Raw genomic sequence first — 25,316 nt, 5'->3', positions numbered from 1 at the left:
CCACTTGTAGAAAGTTGGCATTGCCTTTGCCACTTGGTGCCTGCAGCTTGCCTCTGAGTCAAAGGACTGGGTTGTGGTGGACAGATGGGCTTTGTGTAATCCTCCTAGATAGCCAAACACAATGGGAGCTTAGATGTGAATGGATGGGCCATCGCTGCCAGGTTGGGAAGAAGAAACTGGGCACAGCCCCACTTACACTTCAATAGGCTGTGTCCTGCCTCCACACAAAGGGCTGAATATCACCTGTAGTTAGTCTGGAGACATGGCAGGGAAAGCAGGACATTTGTGCACTTCAAATGCATGACTCTAGGAACTTCTCCCCTCTCACTTTAAAGGCACAAGTGTCTATAAACACTGGACCTCAGACACAAATTCTTCAGTACTCATCTGGACCTGTGGATACTCTGCCAGCAAGAAGAACTGCTGTGCTGTTACAAGAACTGTCACACTGCTGTACTGCTGTTCTGAAGAAACTGCTGCCCTGTTGTGCTGAACCACTGCATGCTGCCCTCTTGCATGGGTTAGAAGGATTGGACCTGCATCTCTTGAACCCAGAACCCCACAGTGACCCCAAGTGCTAGGTTGCTGGCCTCCTGATCCGAAGCCTCATGGACACAACAAGCAACCCACAACCTTGCATCTGTCAATCTACCCTGCCAAGTACTAGATCTGAGACACTGACTCTGCAGTTTGCTTCTGGACCTGTGTATATTCAGCCAGGAAGGACTGCTGTGCTTCTACGAGGACTGTCACTCTGCTTGACTGATGCTCTAAAATAACTGCTGCTCTGCTGGGCTGGCCTGCTGCCCTCTTACCAGGGGAAGAGGAATTGGACCTGCAACTCCATCCATTTTACTGTTTCGGTCTTGCTTAATTTTTTTAATTATGGTCTATTTTTCTTACTTGGTATGGGGTCTTTTTGTGTGGTGTTTTCACTGTTTTCCTGTTTGAAGTGTTGCACAAATACATTGCACATTGCCTGTAAGTTAAGCCTGGCTGTTCTGTGCCAAGCTACCAGGGGGTTGAGCACAGATTAATTTGAGATTTGCTTGTGCCTTACCCTGACTAGGGATTGTTGTTGCTGCTTGACCAAGGCGTACACCCCAGTCAAGAGTAACCCAATTTCTAACAAAGTTCTTTTAAGTATATTATACATATAGTTTTATTAAAATCAAAGGGTCTTGACTAATGCCAACCCCGAAAACACTGGATCAATCCAATAAATGAACTGGCTTAATCTATGCTCATTTGTGGTTACTTTTGGTACCATTTGCATGGTGGACACCAGGGAGTTTGAGATTTCATCCCTGTTAGACCTGGCACCATTGGCGTGGGTCTCCCTTCCATTTTTTGCTGTTGCCTCTGGTGTTTTTGCTGGTTTTAGATGCTTTGGGCACTGTGCCATTGCTAATCAGTGCCACAGTGCAAGTGCTCCCTATGTTAAATTGATGTATGGATTAGTGACTCCATTATTTGGCTTATATGGTTTACTTCTCAGACCCTAGTACAGTGCACTGCGTGTGCCCAGGGCTTGTAAATCAAAAGCTGCTGGTGGGCTTGCAGCACTGATTGTGCCACCCACTGGAGCAGCTTGTAAAGTGTGTCTCAGGCCTGCCATTGCAGAGCCTGTGGGCAGTCTGGTACTGCCATGTTGACTTGGCAAGTGCACCCACTTGCCAGTCCCTAAACCTTCCCTTTTCTATATGTTAGCCACCCCTAAGGTAGGCCCAAGGGCAGGGTGCATTGTCTGTAAAAGGTAGGCCATGCCCTGATGTGTATGGCATGTCCTGATAGTGAATTACAGCCATTTTAGTTTTTCACTATTGTTAGGCTACCTGTTCCCCATAGTCCAGAATGGGCAGTTTAATCATAACATCTCATAATCCTAACTGACTCAGGAAAATAGGTAGAAAATCGAGTTTAGTATGCCTCAACTCAGAATGATAAAATACATCTTTTAGCGAAGTTGGTTTTAACATTCTGTGTTTGAAAATACCACTTTTAGAAAGTAGGTATTTTCTTGCCTAACTAACCAAGCCTGACTCTGCTAGGTTGTGCATTCCTTGTCTGGTTTATGAGTGACAGGGGCTGGGGGGCTCCAGGAGACAGGGTGAGTCAGCACAGGGCTGAATAGACCTATCTGCATGTACAGTGGTGGGAGGAGTAGCACCTGGGCCTGAATAGGGCTGTGCCTGCTTTCCACAATGCTGGCTCCACCTCCTGTAGTGCGTCTGATGGCCCTGGCCCACACTGTCAAAGGAAAAAAAGAGTCCCATCAACAAAGTGCTCCAGGACTGCACAGAACTTGTTTGGATCAGGTACAGACACTCTCTGCCTTCAGAGACAAAGGATTTTGGTGTATAAAAGGGGGAACCCAGACCCCAGAACTTTAGATCACTTCTGGGAATCAAGATGACCCTTTGCTGAAGAGAAGAACCAGGAAGCCGAAGGAGGAGACTGCCCCTCTGCTGTGTGTTTGGGGGTTGGCCTGCAGTAGTTGCTTCATTGCCACAGAATGGAGAAAAGGACTGAGTGTGCTTTTCATCAAACTTGCAGAAGATCTCCAAGGGCTTGAACTTGAGCTTGCCTCCTGCCTGAAGTCTCAGGGATACAAGACTTCACCAACCAGCTACCCCCTGAATTCCCTTGCTGGGAATTGAAGTGCCTGCTGTTGTGCTGGGCCTTCTGAGAGACTGTGTGTTGCTGGGAGCTGGAAGCGCGACAACGACGAGAAGCGTGTCGCCGCCACACCAGTTGCTGTCGCATCACCAAGGAAGCATGCCGCCGCTGCCGGCATCGCATTGCTGAAGCGCGGCGCATCCCTGGAGAAGTGTTCCGCCGCTGCAGAGGTCGCCGTCGCATCACTAGAGAAGCGCGTCACAGGGCCTGTCGCGGCTCCAAAGTTCATCGAGTTGCCACACGGCCGTCGGGCGTGCACCCATCACATCAACATTGTCACATCGTAACCAATGCGCCATTTTGTCGCATCGCACCGGAGAGAAGTATCGCATCGAGGCTCCATCTTGTCGCATCGTACCGGAGAGCAGTAAGAAACCGACGCATTACCTCCCCACATAATAAGGAAGCGAGCATCAACTCCCCTGCGCAGCAGTAAGGAACCGACGCATCCACTCCTCTGAGTGTAAGGAACCGATGCATCACCTTCCCTGCGACCCTTTTGTTTGCACTGCGTTACGCATCCATGGTACTTTGAGAGTAAAGTGTTGCATTTACAACTTGAGAGAACTGAGCTATTTTCTACTATTTTAGAGTCTATTTTTTAGTACAGTACTGTGGATTTTTGTCGTTTGGTCTTGTGTTAAGTCTATATAAAAATACTTATTTTTATAATACAACCAGTGTGGTGTCCATCAATAGTGTTGTCACTGTATTACTGTGTGTGTTCAAAAATGCTTTACACACTGCCTCTGAGAGAAGCCTGCTTGCTCGTGCCAAGCTACCAAGGGGGTGAGCAGGGGTTATTTTAGGAGTGTAGCCCCTTACCCTGACTAGACACAAGGGTCCCTATTTGGTCAAAGGTACCTACCTCTGCCAACTAGATACCCCCAAATCTAACAATCCCTCTTTTCTAAAAGTGTAATTAATGTTTACTTTAATTTTGCTGGACCTCATTAGGGCTTGAATTAGGATAAACAAGTAAAATACATTTAATGTGTTACAGACAGGAGGGGCGGGGGGCAAAATACATCTTGCCCAGAGACCCCAAAATCCTGAAAATATCACCGATGTAAATAGGATACCATCCAATACACATCACATGTACTGAAAGCCACAACAGCATTGGAGCAGCCGGTACGTAGACCAAATTAACTGGTTGAAGTTTGCGCTCCTACATCACATAGCTGGACGTGCATCACATTAACAATTGGATGAAAAGCAGATCAGGATTGAAAGCCACGCATTGCCAATCACAAGGTAAAAATGACAAAGGGTCTGCCAGTGTGTTCAGAGCACTGATAATCAGTACTTTTCTGAAAAGCTCAAGATTTTTGGTACCACCACTCAACAGGGGACACTGTATCAATACTCTAAACAATACAAACTGTGGAAGCCTATGGGCTCAGGGTGGATAGTCGGTCCATTAGACATGCCAATTGATGTTTTGCTTCCAGTTACTATGAGGGTCTTTCACTTTCGCCCACCAATATGTGAATAGGGATCTTGGTCTGATTCAGGGGTGTCATGAACCCCCTGCTTTAGCAGCTAAAGTGGGGGTAAAACAGGGGTGGAGATCTTGATGGGCCTCTTCTATTTTAAGTTCGGCAGAAAAATACTCTAATTAACGTGAAAGGGTGGGTGGTTGGTTGGTTGAGTGAGTGAGTGAGTGAAAGGACTGATAGATAGGTGTGTGAGTGAGAGGGTGGGTGGGTGAGTGGATGGATTGATGGATGAATGTATGAGTGTAGAGATGGAAGTAAGGATGGATGAATGAAAGAATGAATGGATGAGTGAAAGGGGAGTGGATAGATAAATTAAAGTGATGAATGAATGGGAGGGTAGATGGATGAAAGGGTGAATGGATGATGATAAAGGATGGATTTGTGAAAGGGTGGATGGATGGGTGGAGTGAAAATATGGATAGATGGACAGACTCAAGGCCAGATGGATGAGCAGATGGATGGATGGGTGAAAAGATGGATGCTTGGACGTCATGAACTGCCAACTTTAGAAGCTACAGCAGGGTGATGTTCTTGATGGGCCTCTTCTATCTGCAACTTGGAGTGAAAGGATGTTTGATAGGTAGATGGATGGCTGAATGACTTAAAGGATGGATGCGTAAAATAATGGATGTATGAGTGAAAGGGAGGGTGGATGGATGGATAAATGATGGATGGCTGAGTGAAAGGGTGGATGTATAAGTGAGTGAAAGGATAGGTGGATGTGTCAGAGAGAGGGTTGATGGATGGGATGAGTGAAAAAGGAGGATAGACAGATGGATGGACTGACAGGGTAGATGGATGAGCAAAAGGATGAGTCGATGAGTGAAAGCATGGATGAAAGGGTCGATGGATGAGTGAAAGGAAGTGTGAATGGAAGGATGAAAGGGTGGGTGGATGGATGATAGGAAGAAAGGATGAGTGAATCGGAGAGTGGCTAGATGAAAGGATGGATGGATGAGTAAAAGGGAAAAATGATTGAATGGATTAGTGGTTGGGTGGAAGGATGAGTGAAAAGATAGCTGATTGGATGACTGAGTGAAAGGATGGCTCAATGAGTGAAAGGGAGGATAGATGGATGGATGAAAGGATGGATGGATGAGTGAAAGGAAAATGGATTGAATGGATTAGTGGTTGGGTGGAAGGATGAGTGAAAGGATAGATGATTGGATGGCTGAGTGAAAGGATGGCTCAATGAGTGAAAGAGTGGATGGATGGAGTGCAAGAATGGAAGGAGCGAAAGGGTGGGTGGATGATGATAGATGGATGGAAGAGTGAAAGATTGGATGAGAGATGGATGAGTGAAAGGATGGGTGGATGGATGAATGATGGATGGCTGAGTGAAAGGATGGATGGATGAGTGAGTAAAAGGATAGGTGGCTGTATCAGAGAGAGGCTGGGTGGATTGATGGATGGGATGAGTGAAAGGGAGGATGGACAGATGGATGGAGTGACAGGGTAGATGAATGAGCAAAAGGATGAATGGATGAGTGAAAGAATGATGAAAGGGTGGCTGGATGAGTGAAAGGAAGTGTGGATGGAAGGATGAAAGGGTGGATGGATGGATGGATGATTGGAAGAAAGAATGAGTGAATCGGAGGGTGGCTGGATGAAAGGATGGATGGATGAGTTAAATGGAAAATGGATTAAATGGATTAGTGGTTGAGTGAAAGGATGGATGATGGATGATTGGATGGCTTAGTGAAAGGATGGCTCAATGAGTGAAAGGGAGGATGGATGGATGGAGTGCAGGAATGGAAGGAGTGAAAGGATGGGTGGATGACAATGGATGGATGAGTGAAAGATTGGATGGAGAGATGGATGAGTGAAAGGATGGGTGGATAGGCTTGGAGATGGAAGAATACGTTTGAATATGCATGAGTGGATGGACAGAATGGTGAAAGACTGAATGATAGATGAAAGACTGAATGGATGAAAGTATATAACTGTGAAACTGTGGTCATCAGCAGGTGGATGGAAGGATGATTGGATTGATGATTGGATGGAAGAGACAGGAGAGTGCTTCTGGGGAGGGTCATGATGACTTGCTTTGTTTGCCTGATGCCATAACAGCTTTGGTTCAAAGTGAGGGTATTTTAATTTTCTGACTACTCTGGAGGTCTGATTGATGCTATTCTTCCCGGGACCAGACATAAGACTGCTCAAGATTATCACTACAGTGGGCTGGGGACCCGAAACATCTCCTCTGGTAACTCATGTGAAGTAATGAAACCACTCACATTCTTGAAGGACAAAGTTGCCACACTCTGATCGATTTCATGGATGAACATTGCATTTTTGCCCAGAACTAGTTCTTATGTGGATATTTAGGCAGCATTTGTAGGCCACTTACCTTCGCTCAATGTGAGAGTTGGATACTGTCTCCTATTGAACATGCAATAAAGTAAAATGAGCAGTGAGACATATATCTAATGTGCGGTAGTGTATTTCTATCAAAAAGTATGTGTAAAAATGATACGAACATTTACATTTTAATATGGGTGTGGACATTTTGTAAGCACATGACTTTGGCATGTATTGGGATTTGTGTATAGATTGTGCATATTTTGAGCACACTGATCCGGTTTATAAAGCATTCACTAGAACACAACCTATCTTAAAGCCTGAAACAGGTGACAGTACCTGGTTTGCACCAGCTGCCAGGTGGGCAAGGAAGGCAGTCCTCTTTGTGCCTGGCACCAGGCACAGCTCGAATGGTGTCAACTGGACATGGTCTGGGTGATGCAGCTCCTTCCTCACAGAAAAATCCTGTGCAAAAAAAAAAAAGCATAATTCCAGATATTGAATAGTGTATGTCAATGCAATGTAGAGGCAATTATTGGCAGCCTGTGTGGAGCAAAGGTTCCTATCCAATAGAGAATTGAGCATCCTGGCAAGATGTATTTTTATTATGCAATTTATTTGGTTTTTAAGGTAACAATCGACATAGAAACATTTATACTAAATACACAATCAAACTTTGCTTCATGTCTGTTAGGCTAGAGACAAAAGTTGGGCTTGTTTGTTTGAACTTGATTTGTTCCCTATACATGCATCCTACTGTTTAATTTATGTAAAACAATTATTTTGCTGATTTGATTAATCTCTTTAATTTGTTTATACTAAATCACATCGCAATCTTTGATGTAAATTCTCATTAGCATTGGACTGTACATCAGCAACCCAATTGCCCAAAAGGAAAAAACTTGTTCTATGTTGTATTTGTATAGGGGCTGTAAATCATAACCGGACATAACGTTTGATGAATGCTTAGTGTGTGTTCACAGTTTGAATGGGTTTATTTGAATGTGAGTTTGTAATAACGGTAAAACAAAAATAAAATGTTTGTTTAAACAACTTATTTACACTCTTTTCATTTAAGCACATGGCATACCTGGAGTGACATATCTATTTAATGACTTAATTGCGTTTTTTGAAAGAGATAGGTAAAACAGACTGTTTCTTGATATAGAGACAAAAGTTCAACATAACAAAGACAAACAACTTTACTATAGTAGTTGGTTGATCCGAGTCGACCAGTTGCATTAAATATTCATTATTATGTGTCATCATGCAGGGCATTAAAAAAGTTAGAATTGTTGGACAGGGTCACAGGTCATCACTCCAGGTGAACCGACCAATTTAGTTTATCTTTCCATCTGGTCTAGCCATTTGTACCCGAGAAGAAGGAAGTGGGCCTTCATGTAGAGAGTGTGAGGAAAATCCCCTCTAGAGCATGCTCACCAGTGAGAGCTACTTTAGACAGATCTATGGTGGATTACTGACATTACTAGGAACCATATATCCCACGCCTGAACGATGTCCCTTTTCCACATCCTGATGCCCTGTGTGTTGACTGTCTCACTCCCAGCCACTACCCATTTGATCACATTAGTAATCCACTCGCCAATATTAGTGGTCAAAGTCGACTTCCAGGACATTACATTTCTATCTTGGTGATCACCAGGACTAGGCCTATGAACCAGCATTTAAAGTGTGTTTTTTAAGGAGTTGGCACGACTAACAGACAGATTTCAGGTCTAGATAGTTCTAATAGTTATTGGTGTTATTTTTTCTGTCACAGCCTTAAAATAAGACTATATTACTGGATGGTCCCAAACAATGTGGTGGAAATGAGCATCATCAGCATCACATCTTGGAGATTTATTGAACACTTTAATGCAGATATTCCTAAGGCGTTCAAAGGATGAGGTGTGTTTGATGTGGATTATTCATGAAGAGTATCACTTTGCCCAGTGCCAAGCATCAATGAGGAACTCAGTACCCTTGTTATGTTCCTATCAAGCCCTAATGTCATTCAGCGCCTTGCCGTCCACTCTTCTCACAGTAGCATAAAATAGTGTTACTCCCTTATTGCCATTCAAAAGTGTCTGTTAGGCCTGTGATGTGGTGGTTTCACATTCTCACAACACCAAGTGACAAGTCCAGTGGTGGCCAAATTACAGTATTCTATGAGCTGCACTTGGGAAGTGTTAGAACTGGGGGTCTCTAGTTGGCAATGGCTTGCACCTTTGTCCAAATAGGGACCCTTGCTTCTAGTCAGAGTAAGGGGGCTACACTCATAAAATAACACCTGCTCAACCCTGTGGTAGCTTGGTATGAGCAGGAAGGCTTATCTCAGAGGCAGTGTGTAAAGCATTTGTGAACACATACAGTAATACAGTGAAAACACTACAGATGGACACAACAGAGGTTTTATAAACATAGGTTTTCTTCATATAGACTTAACACAAGACCCAAATGACAAACATCCACAATACAGTATTAAGGAAATGACTTTAAGATAGTAGAAATAACTCAGTTCACTTTAGATGGTAAATGCGACACGTTTCTCACAAAGTACCTTTGGATGCGGCACGCAAGATAAACAAAAGGTTCGCAGGGAGAACGATGTGTGGGTTCCTTGTTTCGGGAGAGGTGATGCATCTGTTCCTCAGTGTTTGAGCAAAGTAGGCTTGGGTGATGTGACGGCAACTCTTGCGGTGGCGACACGCTTGTCCGATAATGCGACGGAAACAGCTGCGGATGCGACACGCTTCTTCTTGTTGAGTCGCGCTTCCAGCTCCCAACAACACGCAGGCTTCTGCAGACAGAATTCCCAGCAAGGAAATTCAGGGGGGAGCTGGTGGTGAAGTCTTGTATCCCTGAGACTTCAGCAGGAGGCAAGCACTGTTCAAGCCCTTGGAGATTCTTCTTCAAGATGATGAAAGTTGCACATAAAAGTCTTTCTCCTTTTCTTGGCAATAAAGAAACCACTGCAGGCCTACCCCAGCAATTACACACTGGCACAGGGGCAGTCAAAAACTCCTGCAGATTCTCTGTTTCTTCTCCTTGGCAAAAGGTCCGTCTTGATGTCCAGAAGTGATCTAAAGTTCTGGGGTCTGGGTCCCCTTTTTATACGCACAAATCCTTTGTCTCTGAAGGCAGAGAGTGTCTGTACCTAGTTCAAACCATTTCTGGGTGCATTCTGCCAGTGCACAACTTCTTCCTTTGTCACTGTGGGCCAGGGTCATCAGACGCACCACAGGAGGTGGAGCCACAATTGTGGAAGGCAGGCACAGCCCCATTCAGTCCCAGGTGCTACTCCTCCACCACTCCCAATGCAGATAGGTCTATTCAGCCTAGTGCTGACTCATCCTACCTCCTGGAGCCACCCCAGCCCCTGTCACTCACAAACCACACACACAATACACAACCTAGCAGAGGCAGGCTGGATGGTTAGGCAAGAAAATACCTACTTTCCAAAAGTGGTATTTTCAAGCACAGAATGCAATAGTGAAAAACGAAATTGGCTGTAATTCACTATCAGGACATGCACCACACATCAGGGCATGTCCTAACTTTTACATACAATGCACCCAGCCCATGGGGGTACCTTAGGAGTGGCTAACATGTAGAAAAGGGAAGGTTTAGGGACTGGTAAGTGGGTGCACTTACCAAGTCGACATGGCAGTACTAGACTGCACACAGGCTCTGTAATGGTAGGCCTGATACACACTTTACAAGCTGCTTCTCTGGGTGGCACAATCAGTGCTGCAAGCCCACCAGCAGCATTTGATCTACAGTCCCTGGGTACACATGGTTCACTGTACCAGGGGCTGACAAGTAAATCAAATAAGCCAATTATGGAGTCACTAATCCATTACATTAATTTACAATAGGGAGCACTTGCACTGAATCACAGTGGCACAGTTAGTCAGTCAGGCAGTCAAAAGTAACTTTATTTGGTTTTCACAAACCATAAAGCATATAAAACACATTTCTTATTAAAAAAGAAAAAAAAAGAACATTTACAGTTCATAAAGTCCTACTTAATTTCTTTGTGGAACCCAGCATTCAATCTGTGCCTACTTTTGTGAGTAAGCTTTCTACCGCTATCATAAATTTTATCCCCCTGCATATTAAAATGTTTGATGTGGCGCCCATCCAACTTGTCCCCGCCTGTCTGCAGGTACGGATATTTAAGTCATTATATACTGATATACTGTTCTCAGCTCCTTCCTTCTTTCTGATTTTACTGTTTCACAGACACACAGTAAATGGCACAGGGATTCAGTGTGATAACCACATAAGCGACATGCCTTTGTTTGGTCTTTATTTTTCCAGGAGGGCGCCAAGTCCAGTGAACAATGATCTCCAAATCTGTATGCCATGAACCTCCTTTTTAGGTACAATCGGAAGTGAGCTGCTAGGTACGGTTGTGGTCTTAGCCGTGTATAAGAATTTATTATGACCCATGCGTGGCGGCGTTTTAACAATCCCCTTTTGTCCTCCACAAAAGATAATGTTTTTGCTTTGTTATTGCAAGCTTTTGTAAAATGTGGCCTTTTCCAGCTTGCTGTTCCAAAGCCCATTGAGCTCTAATTCTTCTAGGGCTATCCTCAATTGGTCCCCCCATGAGTTTGGGATTTTTTGCTCAAGTTGTTGTTTTATTTCCAACCAGCATAAGTTGTTCAAAGTTCCCAATTCTGCTGCTCTGAATTTCCAGCATAGATTTACCATGGTTGCCTTCCTTTGGAATGCTTGGTTCTGTAGTCCGAATTCCAAACGAATTTGTGCTGGCGAGGAACCTTTAAAGAGATTGAATACCGTTGTATAAGCCTTGGTTTGTAATTTATTTAAGATGTTGCTTTCTTGGCCATGCCAGGTTTCCAGACCGTAGGACAAGGTCGGTAGCAATTGGGCTGCCATAATTTTTAAAAGATGCCCATATGAAGGGCTTTCCAGTTTTTTGGATAGTTGTTTGTAGGCAAATATTAGGGATTGTACTTTTGCTGTAATCTCCTTTTTCTGCTCCACCATTGACACATTTCTTGCCATTTTAATGCCCAAGTATTTATAAACTCTTATTTCCTCTATTTGAGAGTTCTTTGCATACCATTTGTAGTTTCCTTGTCTTGGGCCTGCTAATCTTACCACCTTGGTTTTTGATTTGTTCAATTCTAAACCTTGGGCGTCCATGTAGTCTATGAGTTTGTTTATTGACCTTTGTAGCCCTATCGGAGTTTGACTTACCAGGACGATGTCGTCTGCATACTGTAAGTATTGAACCGGCTCATTTGCCAGATTTGGTGGGTGTCCATTTATTTGTTGTAGGTGACTGTTCAAATCTGCTAGGTATAGATTGAATAAACCTGGCAAAAGGACGCAGCCCTGTTTTAATTTGTTTGTTATTTTTATTTTTGAAGAAACTCTTTGTCCATCCCCTAGTTTTACAGTAGCCCATGTCTCGCTTTATAGTAATTGTATTGCGTTTATCAATGTCTGTGGCAGTCCCCATGCTTTCAATTTCTTCCACAAGCGATCCCGCGGCACTCTATCGAAAGCTGCTTTCAGGTCTATATAGCAGGCCACTAATACTCCCTTTTTCCTTTTAGCTTTTTCCGTAAGGATTGTCAAGGCTGTTAGATTTGTAATGGTGCCCATTCCCCGTCTGAAGCCTGTTTGGAATTTTGGAATAATGTTGTTTTCCTCTGTCCACTCTTGTAAATGTTCCAGGATGCATGAATCATAGAGTTTGGCCTCTACGTCGATCAGGGCGATCAACCTGTAATTCCCGGGTTCTGTTCTAATGCCACTCTTGTAAATTGGGTGGAACAGGTTACCACTCCAGGATTGTGGGATCTTGTTGTCAAAAAACACGTGATTGAAAAGAGGTGTTAGATATTTTGCCCAAACTTCCGGGTCTCGTTTGAACAGAGCATTTGGTAGCCCATTCGGGCCTGCTGCTCCTTCCGCTTTCAAGTTTTTTATCAGTGTTTTTATGCGTTTAACAGTTGTCAGAGTTTGGTCATCCACTTCCCAGCTACACTGATTTTTTCCACTTTCAATATTAGTGCTGGTTACCTCGGTGTAAGGTTCTTTTTCCTTTATGTTTGGTGATCTTACTGCATCTGCCTTTTCTAATCCAAATTTGGGGTTATACAATTGATCTATGTATTCTAGCCAGGTGTTTTCGCTTATTCCGATGGTATTTTGCTTTCCGTATCCTTTCATTAATTTGTTGATTATACCCCAGAATTCTTTACTATTTGGTAGTTTGCTTGCCCACAGCAGATCTTCTCATAACTTTTCTCTGTATTTTCTTTTATCCACTCTGCATTCCCCCTTGTATTTTTTTCTCAATTTTTGGATCTTTCCACTGTCTATTTTTTTTTCCCATTTTAATTGCTTGCGCGTTTTGTCTTACCTCTTTGGCGATGTTTCTTTTTTTGTTTCTCATCTGTGTTGTGTACCATGGATCATTGATAAACCCGTGATTTCCCTTACTTACTGTTTTTGCTGGAAATTTGTCCAGGAGTAATTCACATAGTTCCTCCCAGTTACTTAACGATTGAAATTCTGACTCCTCATCATTCTTTATGTGTTCATTCACCATATCCATTATCTCTTCCATGATGTCTCCTCTCCATTTAAGCTTCCGTAAGTTGTATATTTCAGGCCATACTACTAATGATGCTGCACACTCCTTTTGCTTGATGCTTAGGTCTAGGACTGTCTCCTGAGGGAATTGATCGCTCTCAGGACGTGTTATGATGCAGAAGTTGTCTACCCGGGACAAAAGCTCTTTACTGATTATCGTATAATCAATGATTGATTGTTTTTTTCCACAGGAAAAGGTGATACCAGCCGGTTGGCCTCCCTTCGTGTAACCGTTTAGGATGACATGCCCAGTTTTTCTAGCTTGTTTCGTATATTTTGATTTATTTCCTTATTCTTATTCGTCTTTCCTCCTGTCAGATTATAATTAAAGTCCCCTGATATTATCATCTCGTGATATTGATGTGCGACTTGTAATGTTTTTATTAAGTTTATTAGAGTTGACAATTTTTTCTCTTTTTTGTTCTTTGCAGGATGAATATAAATATTAAGGAATATTAACTTATCCCCCACTCCATCTCCTTGTACAGGAAGATTTTCTTCCACTTTTATTATTTGGATCCAGTTTTCTCCGGAATCCATTTCCTCCGTTTTCCAATAATTTTCTGTTGCAATATATATGGACAACCCCCCTCTTGGATGCCCATACTTGGAGATTTTTTCCGCCATTATGTGGAATTCTTCGTAGCCTGCCAAGTGCTTTGGTGAAGTGGTCCATGTTTCTTGAAGCAGTATTACTTTGAAATTACTTAAATAGGTGATGGTTTCTTGATCTTGTTGCATTTCTTTAAAACTATGAACATTCCAAGAACAGATCATGGTTTTTTTCTCACTTTGATTTTCTGCCTTACTGTTTTGATCCCCCCTTACTGTGATGTTATCAGGATCGATGTAAATTCAAGTTATGGGGTAACCAGGACCAGTCATGATTTCCCTCTGACTGGAGGGCTGTTTGTCTGTCCGAAATAATTTGCACGCCGGCTCCCCTGCATGTCTCTTGATTTGGTGACGTACTTCTAGCTCCTTTTAGTAAGGTGGAAGACTTTCCCTTTGTTTTATGCTGCCCGGAGACCTCGTCGTTTATTAGCGGGTATGGATATTTTATTTTCGGTGGATACGATATTATTATGCCCCATGTTTCGAAGATCTCCCTAGTGGAGAAGATCCGTTCCGTTGTCTCTATCGATGCCCAGGTTGTTCTACTTAATTCCAGATCCATCTCCGTGTTAACTTGAACAAATTCTAGTGCCAAGAGATCGGACGATGGAATGTCCCTTAATTTCGGTATTTCTCTAAATAGTCTCATTATATTACCCCTATTTAGTGTGTCATTTTTTCCCTTTGTTTGATATTCCGGCTTGAAAATTAGTTTACAGCCTGTCTGTACTGGGTTTGGGTGGAGTTCTTGATTTCCATTTTGTTCCCTTTTTTCCCTTGTCCTTTCCCCCGCCTTTGCGTTGGTCATGAGCTCAATGGTGGGCAGTCCTTTTGAGCTTGATTTCTGCATTTTATCTTCCTCATCGCTTTGGCTTCTGTTATCTTTATTTGTTCTGATCATTTTATCTGTCCTGGTCTTCTCCATTTGTTTTTTCTATGCTAATGTTTTGCACGTTCAGCCATTTTTATCCATGGTAATAGATAGCTGAATGTCTGTACTTGAAGCTCTTTCTATGTACAGTCCAGGACTTTTTTCCCTTTCTTGCAGGTTTATTTTAACTTCATTTGTTATCCGTTTGTTTATTGATTCCTGGTGCTTGGTTTTTATGCCATCATCGTTTTTTACTTCAGGTGCCCCTTTTTGAGGCATGTCTTCTATTGCCTGTATTTTTGTTGTTTGTTTGTTATTGACCCTTTTTATCACAGTGGCACAGTACCCAAAGCATCTAAACCAGCAAAACATATCAAAAACAGAGGAGACAACAACAAAAAATGGAAGGGAGACTAACGCCAATGGTACCTGGTCTAACACGTGTCGCCTCCAGCTGAAATGTGGGGAGAACTACCCATCCTCTTGGGAGTTCTCTTCACTAAGGCGGAGAAATCTGAACAGACCATCAGCATTGGCGTGTTTTGTACCAGGGCGGTGTTCCACGGTGAAGTCCATCCCCTGTAGGGAAATGAACCACCTCAACAACTTTGGGTTCTCACCCCTCATCTGCATCAACCATCTGAGGGGACTGTGGTCTGTCTAAACCCAGAAGTGAGTCCCAAACAGGTATGGTCTCAACTTCTTAAGTGCCCAGACCACAGCAAATGCCTCATGCTCAATTGCACTCCACCTCTATTCCTGTGGAAGTAACCTCCTACTGATGAATGCTGCAGGTTGGTCTAGGCCCTCCTCATTTATCTGTGAAAGAACAGCACCCACACCATGCTCTGAAGTGTCTGTTTGGGCAATGAATTCCTTTGAGAAGTTGGCCTGAAGCACGGGTGCTGTGCACGTGACTGTCTTCAGGGCGTCAAAAGCTTTCTGACAGGTGTCAGTCCCGTTCACTTTCATGGGCTGCTTCCTGGAAGTCAGCTCATTCAATGGTGCAACAATGTTGCCATACCCCTTGGCAAACCTCCTGTAGTATCCCGTGAGACCTAAAAAAGGCTCTCACCTGTATCTGAGTTTTGGGGGGTTCCCATGCCAGGACGGTATCAATCTTGGGTTGTAGGGGCGCCACCTGGCTGCTTCCTACCTGGTGCCCCAAGTACACCACAGAACCCTGCCGATCTGGGACTTACTCACCTTGATCGTGACGCCTGCTCTGCCCAGCGCCATCAACACTTCCCAGTGGTGGCGCAGATGTTCTTCCCAACTGATGCTGAATGCTGCAGCATCATCCAGGTAGGCGGCACTGCAATCTTCCGGTCTAGCCAACACCTGGTTGACCAACCTCTGAAAGATGGTTGGGGCATTCTTCATCCCAAAGGGCATAACCCACATTTGGTAGAGCCCATCTGGTGTAGAGAATGCTGACCTCTCTTTGGCCCTATCATTTAAGGTGATCTGCCAGTACCCAGATGTCAAATCAAACGTACTGAGGTACCGTGCAGCCCCTAGCCGATCAAGGAGCTCGTCTGCTCTGGGGATGGGGTGCACATCAGTCCTGGTGACTGAATTGAGTCCTTGGTAGTCCACACAGAACCAGAGTTCGGGTGTGGCACCAGACGCGGCTACCTTCTGGGACCAAGACCACTGGGCTGCCTCAAGGGGTGTTAGAGGACTCAATCACCCCTAAGGCAAACATCTTAGAGACCTCCTCCTTGATGTAAGCTCTGACCCTGTCAGACACTCTGTAAGTCTTGTGCTTAACAGGAGGACTGTCCCCAGTGTCTACATCATGGATGCACCACTCAGTGACACCAGGAACCAGGGAGAACAAATCAGAGAATTGCCCCAACAGTTGGCGACAATCATTCTGCTGCTCAGGGGTCAGGGTGGAATAGAGGTTGACTTCATCCACTGACCCATCTTGCTCTGTTGCAGACAGGAGGTCAGGAAGAGGCTCAGTCTCCTCCTCCATTCCAGCATCTGTCGCTAAGAGCATGCCCACTTCGAACCTTTCTAAGTGGGGCTTCAGGCGGTTGACATGTAGGACCTGCAAAGGGTTTCTTGGAGATCGTAAGTCCACCAAGTAGGTGACATCACTTTTGCACTTCAGCACCTCAAATGGTCCGGTCCACTTATCCTGGAGCGCACAGGGCTCCACTGGGGCCATGACCCAAACTTTCTGACCAGGCTGAAGCTCAATCAGAGTGACATTCTGATTGTACCACCGCTCCATCTCTTCCTGGCTGGCTTACATATTTGCCTGAGTGAGTTGTCTGAATCGCCTAGTCTGGTTCCTGAAGGCCAGCATGTAGCTATATACATCCTGGGGAGGTATCCTGGAAGCTCTCTCCCAGCCTTCCTTAACCAGACTCAGAGGTCCTCTTAGCGTGTGTCCATACAGCAGTTCAAAGGGACTGAACCCTAAGGACTTCTCTGGCACCTCACGGTAAGTAAATAGAAGGCATGGCAAGAGGACGTCCCATTTACGCCTCATAGGTTCCTCAAGACCTATAATCATGCCTTTGAGGGTCTGGTTGAATCTCTCAACCAGCCCATTATCTTGGGGGTGGTAAGGAGAGGTGAACTTATAAGTTACTCCACACTCCTGCCACAGGGACTTCATATACTTAGAAATTAAGTTTGTATCACGGTCTGAAACCACCTCTCTGGGGAACCCCACACGGGAGAAAATCACCATCAGTGCACGTCCCACCATGGGGGCCATCAATGTCCTGAGAAGGATGGCTTCCGGGTAGCATGGTCCACCAAGACCAGGATAAACCTGTTGCCCATGGCTGTCTTGGGGTCCAGAGGCCCCACAATGTCAATGCCCACCCTTTCAAAGGGGGTGCTGACCACAGCAAAGGGCTGGAGAGGAGCCTTTTGCTTCCTCCCACTCTTCCCACTTGCCTGGCAAGTTTGACAAGTCCTACAATGAGTAGCGGAACTTTTGCTCATCTGGGGCCAATAAAAGTGGGTGGCAAGGCTTTTAGAGGTCTTGTCCTGCCCCAAATGTCCAGCTAAAAGGTACCTCGTGAGCCAAACCCAGTAGGAAGGCTCTGAAGCGCTGGGGTACCACCAGCACACAGGCTGACCCAGGCTCAGAAGCCTTAGGCTCGCTATACAGGAGGTCATTCTACCAGTAGATCCAATGTGATCCAGACTGATCACCTGCTGCCTGATTTGTGGCCTGTTGCGGCAAACCCACAAGAGAAAGGCACTTCTTCTGTTCTGCACAAAATTCCTCCCTGGAGTGTCCTCCTTCTTGCTGTCAATGGGTCAGCTCAGGCAGGTCCCCCAATTCCGCCAATTGCTCCCCTGTAGGTTCCAGGGCATCCCCCTCAAGGTCTGCCTCCTCCTGGACCTTGTGAACTATGGGGGCTGGTTTTCCGCGCCCCCTACCTCTTCTCTTTAAGGCAGGTACTGGGGCCATACTTTCAGGCTCCAGGACCTCTTGAACACCCTTACTGGCTGCCATAGACCGAGTGGTCACACACGCCCACTCAGGCAGACCCAACATCTCTAAATGAGACTTCTTCTCCACCTTAGCCCAAGGGGAACTCTCTAAATCATTGCCCAACATACAATCCACTTGCATGGCTGGCCTCACAGCTACTTGGAGAGTACCTGAGACCCCCCCCCCACTCAAAGGGAACCTGAGCCACCTTACACTGGCTCTCTGAGTTGCCCGCGGCAAATACAGGGAAGAATGCATGGGGGATCACCTGCTCCTAAGACACCAGCCAACACCTGACAGCTGTCACACTGACCCCGGTGTCTCTCAGAGCATCCACCCTATGGCCATTGATGGTCACCCACTGCCTGTATTTGTTAGGGCGATCAGGCAGCTGGGTCCTGGGGCCATCTCAGAATCTCTTAAAGAGACAAGGCATATTTCTGCGGGACCCCACCCACCTTGGGCACCCATCTCCTCCCCTCCCAGGGCTACACTTGCCATCTGACTGGGTGGTGCATGGGATGGTGCATTGCGGTCCTTCTTGGGACACTGGGGATCATACCAATGGTGTCTCACTTGCTTACACTGAAAGCATGTAGGTGACCCCCTATGAACAGGTTTACCTGTTGGGGGCTCTGACTTCTTCTCAGGGGGAGGCTTAGAACCCTTACCTTTGTTCCCTTGGGAATTACTTTTGGACCCTTTCTGGAACTCCCTCTGTTTACCCTTGTCCCCCCCACTCTTGTGCTGGGGACCCTGCCTACCCTTGGCGGAGTCTCCTACCTGACCCTTTTGGACCCGGGTACTCACACAGCGGTCCGCCTCCTCAGCAAGCTTCCTAGGGTTAGTTAGCTTGCTATCAACAAGGTGCTGGCGTAGCTCTGGAAAACAATTACCAGACAAGTGCAAACAAATCTTAGAGCTCCTCAAAAGTACTCACTTTGCTACCCTTCACCCAACCATCCATAGCTCTGCAAAATAAAGATACATATGCTACCTATGTGGTTTCCTCCAGCTTTTTACAATTCCTGAACCTCCGTCTATAGAGTTCTGGGGTCAATCTATACCTGGTCATCAGGGCTTCCCTCATGTGGGCATAAGCATTCTACTCTCACTGGGCAGGTCTAACAATGTATCCCTCCCATCACTAACAAAGTGGTCCCAAAACCCTGCTCCCTAATCCTTCTCAGGGACCCGGTGGGCCAACATTGCCATTTCATAGGCTGAAAACCACTGCCCAATAGTTTCATGCTTAAGGAAATCTTTGATGACATCCTTGGGGAAATATACCCTGCCTACTGCAGGCACAGATGGTGCACTACCACCAGAAGGACTAATTTCTAAACTTTTAGCCTTACGCTCCAATTCCCTCAAAAATCTCTCATGTGCTAATTAATCTTTTCCCTTTCAAAAGCTATCCTGTTAATCTCAAGCTCCAGCTTCTTACTCTCTAGGTCCTTTTGACCCTCCATCTTGAGCTTGGCCATCTCCAGTCTGTGCACTCTATTTTTCTCCCTTTCCTCCAGCTCTCCTGTGGACAGGCCCTTGGAAGAAACACTGCTGCCTATGGGGGAAGACACTCTCTTCCTGGCTGGACCAAATGGCCCATCTAGCTGCCCTTCTGCATTCTCAGCCTCCTCAGCAGGCTCTTCTACATGCTCAGGGGCATTTCCTGCTTCCACCCAGGCCCTCAGCACCTTTTGGTACTCATCCTTCTTGGTGAGGGCTGGAGTAGCAACTTTAAATTTTACACAGAATGCTTTCAGCTGTTTCACATTGTAGGCCTCCAGCCTTTATTCCTCAAACTCTAGATCCATAGATGCAATAGATGCTGGTTTGCTCATGGCAATGAGAACTGGTAGTCTTTAGCAAAAATAACAGTTCCAAGGCAAACAATTCTACCCAAAAAATTATGTGGTTGCGTTTTGTCTGCACTCACTAGTAGTGTACACCAATTACTGTCTATGAGTCACAAATGCAAGTCTGAATCCTCACCGCTGACCACCAGTGTTTGAACAGGGGGTCTCTAGTTGGCAATGGCTTGCACCTTTGTCCAAATAGGTACACTTGCTTCTAGTCAGAGTAAGGGAGCTACACTCCTAAATTAACCCTGCTAAACCCTGTGGTAGCTTGGCAGGAGCAGGAAGGCTTATCTCAGAGGCAGTCTGTAAAGCATTTGTGAACATACAGTAATACAGCGAAAACACTAAAGATGGACACAACACAGGTTTTTATAAAAATAGGTATTCTTTATATAGACTTAACACAAGACCCAAACAACAAAAATCCACAATACAGTATTAAGTAAATGGCTTTAAGATGGTAGAAATAACTCTGTTCACTTTAGATGGTAAATGCGACACTTTTCTCACAAAGTACCTTTCATGCGTCACGCAAGATAAACAAAAGGCTCGCAGGGAGAACGATGCATTGGTTCCTTGCTTCGGGGGAGGCGATGCATCTGTTCCTCAGTGCTTGCGCAAAGTAGGCGATGCGTCTGTTCCTTACCGGAGAGGAGGTGATGCGACGATCTCGAGTGCGTCCCGGTTGCGATGCGACAAGATGGTGCCTTGATGCAATGCAACAATGTGAAGACTGTGCGTGCATGCCCTGCGGCCATGCAGCGACTTTGTAACTTTGGAGCCGCGACAGGCCCTGCGAAACACTTCTGAGGTGATGCGACGGTGACCCTTCCGGTGGAGACAAGCTTTTCCGGGAATGCGACGACCAACAGCTGCAACGGAGACACCCTTCTCCGGTGATGCGATGGCGACCCTTGCAGTGGTGACACGCTTCTCCAATGATGCAACGGCAACAGCTGCGGATGTGACACGCTTCTTCTCGTCGAGTCGCACTTCCAGCTCCCAACAACACGCAGGCTTCTGCAGACAGAATTCCCAGCAAGGAAATTCAGGGGGGAGCTGGTGGTGAAGTGTTGTATCCCTGAGACTTCAGCAGAAGGCAAGCACTGTTCAAGCCCTTGGAGATTCTTCTTCAAGATGATGAAAGTTGCAAATTATAATCTTTCTCCTTTCCATGGCAATAAAGAAACCACTGCAGGCCAACCCCAGCAATTACACACTGACACAGGGGCAGTGAAAAACTCCTGCAGATTCTCTGGTTCTTCTCCTTGGCAAAAGGTCAGTCTTGATGTCCGGAAGTGATCTCAAGCTCTGGGGTCTGGGTCCCCCCTTTTTATACACAGAGATCCTTTGTCCCTGAAGGCAGAGATTGTCTGTACTTAGTCCAAACCAGTTCTGGGTGCATTCTGCCAGTGCACAACTTCTTCCTTTGTCAGTGTGGGCCAGGGTCATCAGACGGACCACAGGAGGTGGAGCCAGCATTGTGGAAGGCAGGCACAGCCCCATTCAGGCCCAGGTGCTACTCCTCCCACCACTCCCAATGCAGATAGGTCTATTCAGCCTAGTGCTAACTCACCCTGCCTCCTGGAGCCACCCCAGCCCCTGTCTTTCACAAACCAGACATGTAAAAAACAACCTAGTAGAGGCAGGCTGGATGGTTAGGCAAGAAAATACCTACTTTACCTAAAAGTGGTATTTACAAACACAGAATGTTAAAATCAACTTCACTAAAAGATGTATTTTATCACTCTGAGTTCAGGCATACTAAATTTGTTTTTCTACCAGGTTCCCTGGGTCAGTTAGCATTATAAGCTGTTATAATCAAACTGCCCATTCTGACCTATGGAACAGGTAGCCTTGCAATAGTGAAAAACAAAATTGGCTGTAATTCACTATCAGGACATGCTGCACACATCAGGGCATGTCCTACCTTTTACATACAATGCACCCTGCCCACGTGGGTACCTTAGGGGTGGCTAACATGTAGAAAAGGGAAGGTTTAGGGACTGGTAAGTGGGTGCACTTACCAAGTCGACATGGCAGTACTAGGCTGCACACAGGCGCTGCAATGGTAGGCCTGAGACACACTTTATAAGCTGCTTCTGTGGGTGGCACAATCAGTGCTGCAAGCCCACCAGCAGCATTAGATCTACAGGCCCTAGGCACACATGGTGCACTGTACTAGGGTCTGACAAGTAAATCAAATAAGCCAATTATGGAGTCACTAATCCATTACATTAATTTACAATAGGGAGCTCTTGCACTTTGGCACTGAATTGCAGTGGCACAGTGTCGAAAGCATCTAAACCAGCAAAACATATCAAAAACAGAGGAGACAACAGCGAAAAATGGAAGGGAGACTCACGCCAATGGTACAAGGTCTAACAGGAAGTTCGATTTTGTGCCTAGGTTCCTCAAATGTAAGGCAAAAACCAGTTTTGACAAGTTTACTAATTTTGCCCATCTCTGTCCACTTCAACCCTTTCACCTAACAGAAAACAAGCCGGGCAGGACCACAGCCCCCAGGCTCCACTGCGCACTGCTGCATCATTCTTCCTGGGCCCAGAGGCTCATAAATTAGATCATGATGCCTCGCTGCGCGGGACCTAACAGCAAACGACCTGGGCAGGGACCACAGCCCCCAGGCTGTATGGTGCACTGCCGATCATTCTTCCAGCGCCCGGAGATGCATGAAGGAGAACATGAGGTCCCGCTACACGGGACCTAACAGCAAATGAGCCGTGTAGGGACCACATCCCCTAGGCTCCACCGCGCACTGCTGCATTGTTCTTCCTGCGCCCGACAGCACATAAAGCAGATCGCGCGGCCCCGCTGCACGGGACCTAACAGCAAACAAGCCGGGTTGGGACCACAGCCCCCAGGCTCCACCGTGCACTGCTGCATCATTCGTACCATCCCCAGAGGCACATAAAGGAGATCGCGAGGCCCCATGCGCGGGATGCATGCAGGCCGTGCTTGGGAAAACCCCGAGCCAAGGGCGGGCCCGTCCTTGCCCGACACTGACCGGAGAAGGCCAGGCTTGGCCCTCCCTCTGACATTCTTGATCCCAACCTACTGAAAGGTACTGTCTTTTGACTGTTTCAATCGATAGTATGCAGGACTGCCTTAGGCTTCTAATAGGGTACTGACTGAGCTGCTTCTACCGCAATCGAACATGTGTGATACACCTACCATTGAGTAACAACCTTCTGGACTATATTGCCTACCCGCACTACCAACCGGTTGTTGCCTGCATATACTCCACCCCACAGTCTGGTGATAGATTTGTGAAAGCGCTCTATTTCCTTGTGTTATTTACGACCTTTTCTACCCTTTCCATGCAGGTGTACAGGTGGCTTTGGGCAAACTAAAGGCAACTAATAATATCCCGCCACCTTCTGATAATGTCCGGTCAACTATCGACTCGTTTTTAGTGCAGTCGGTTAATGTGATCTACCAAGAGATAGATGTAGTGGAACTACGTCTCTCTACTGTGGGTGGGATTGGGTCATGGATTAGTGGGCTCTCTGTAAATGAAACAGTCATACCTCTAATAACAGAGAGCCTAACCAGGGAAAATGATGACCTTAGTGCTGCCGATAATTTTGCCGTTCAAAGTAACAAAGAGTCAACACTATCCCCTAGCACAACCTTCGTTAATCCCCCCACTCCCAAAAGTAAAAGGAAATGTAAGAAGAACACTGCCATGCCTGGAGGCTCCGGAGGATCACAGACTTCAATTCCATCTTGTTCAGAGGCTGGGACATAAACACTCGTTTCGGGGCAATTACAGTGGGCCTCATTATTGGCTGGGATCACCTCTAGAATGGAAGCCCTGTTAGCACCAATCCAAGAAAAGCTTGAGTCCCTGTTAGCAGAAGTTAAACAGATTAGGACACACCACCTCACACCCCATAAGGGGCAATCCAAGGAGGTGTCTGATAGGGCACTAGTACCAACTACATCTACAACTACTAACCTACAGAGGGCTAGTATAGCGTCATCTAGCATTAACACTGAGAAGCCACAAGTCATGGGTGCTATGACTGAAGCCACTCCCAGGCCTCTATATCCTAAATGCAGCAATAGCCTAGGATACTTTATGTAAATAATGCACATCTGACACATAGAGATACCCCACAAGCTTCTATACCAGTAGAGGAAAGTATTGTCAATGTAACAGATGCCCAGGTCACCAGTAATTTACCTCCAGAATATTGTCCCTATATGGCAGTCATAGTCAATGCTCCTCCCTTACGTCCGGGCCAAATAGAATCTAACGACTCATTAAAAAACAGAGTGGTTCACTGGCTCAATAGGAATTACCAGTACCCAGTAGGGGATGCCCACCAAATCCTGTTTACAAGGAGATTGAGTTGGATTGGCCCCCTGTGAAAAATTTGTACAGCGGATTGCATTATAATGAACTTTAGGGAACCAAGGTAGGCTAAGGGTGTTCTAACGGGGTGGCATGTCACCTTCAATTAGAACAGAACATGTCACTTCAGCCATTGGGCTATTTCTACAGGCACTCTCAGCCCTCTATGCCTCAGAATAGTTGATCAGGACCACCAGTTAACCACCTTGCCCCAGCATATCCCTCACTCCAACCATAGGTGGTACTCAGTGATCTTTAGGACATTAATTGACATGAGACAGGGCAACACATGGTAAACGTGCCTCCACTTCATGTTGGGTGAAAAGAGGATTTATACACGGTAATCAAGGGCAATCACGATATCACTGTTACTTTATCTGTCGCATCACCATCTCCTTGCGACCATATAGCGGATCCCATACCCCCAGTAGTTGCTCCACCTAAATTGTCATCTTTTAGTAGTAGTGTACTAGGGATGGAAGGCGGTTATAAAGTCTGTCTTCGAATATTGGAGGGTTAGTGAAAAAACAGGGTGGATAGAATTTATAAATGACCTGAATATATTATGTATCCAAGAAACTTGGTGTACTGAGCCTGTTTATTTTGAGGGTTTTTCAACACACTGGGTTGGAGGCCGAGCCATCTGCAGCAGGGAGGGCTCAGGGTACTTATATCGTACAGGCTCCCAGTAAGCATAAAGAGAAAAACAACTATTGGCTCTAATTCACTATTTCTATGGATAACATTTAGGGGATGCCGGGACATAGTTTTGGTCAATTTTTATAATAATGCTTTTAACAGTACTCTGGGTAAGGTGGTTTCAGCCCTTGAAGGGGGACTGGAGACTTTACTCAAGTCCATTACCAATAGCTTTTTATTAATTTGGGATCGAGATTTTAATATTCATCTTTGCCCACACTCTGCTGCACTGTGGGGTCACTCATGAGGCTGATACTGGTTATTTACACTGTCCCCACTATGACTATGGCGATTAACTAAA

General features: G+C 45.7%; 1 protein-coding gene across 1 annotated transcript in view; it reads right to left on the bottom strand.

The window, feature by feature from the left end:
- Positions 1-25,316, bottom strand: part of LOC146856812 (uncharacterized) — a 1,211,343-nt gene that overhangs the window by 925,672 nt on the left and 260,355 nt on the right. The window contains exon 8 of the mRNA XM_085646995.1: positions 6,822-6,947. Within this exon, the coding sequence (XP_085503121.1) occupies positions 6,822-6,947 (126 nt within the window). The remainder of the gene's footprint in view (positions 1-6,821; positions 6,948-25,316) is intronic.

This window comes from Triturus cristatus, chromosome 3_2 (genome assembly GCF_964204655.1).
Source record: "Triturus cristatus chromosome 3_2, aTriCri1.1, whole genome shotgun sequence".
Lineage (NCBI taxonomy): Eukaryota > Metazoa > Chordata > Amphibia > Caudata > Salamandridae > Triturus > Triturus cristatus.
This window is presented reverse-complemented; position numbering and strand designations above follow the sequence as displayed.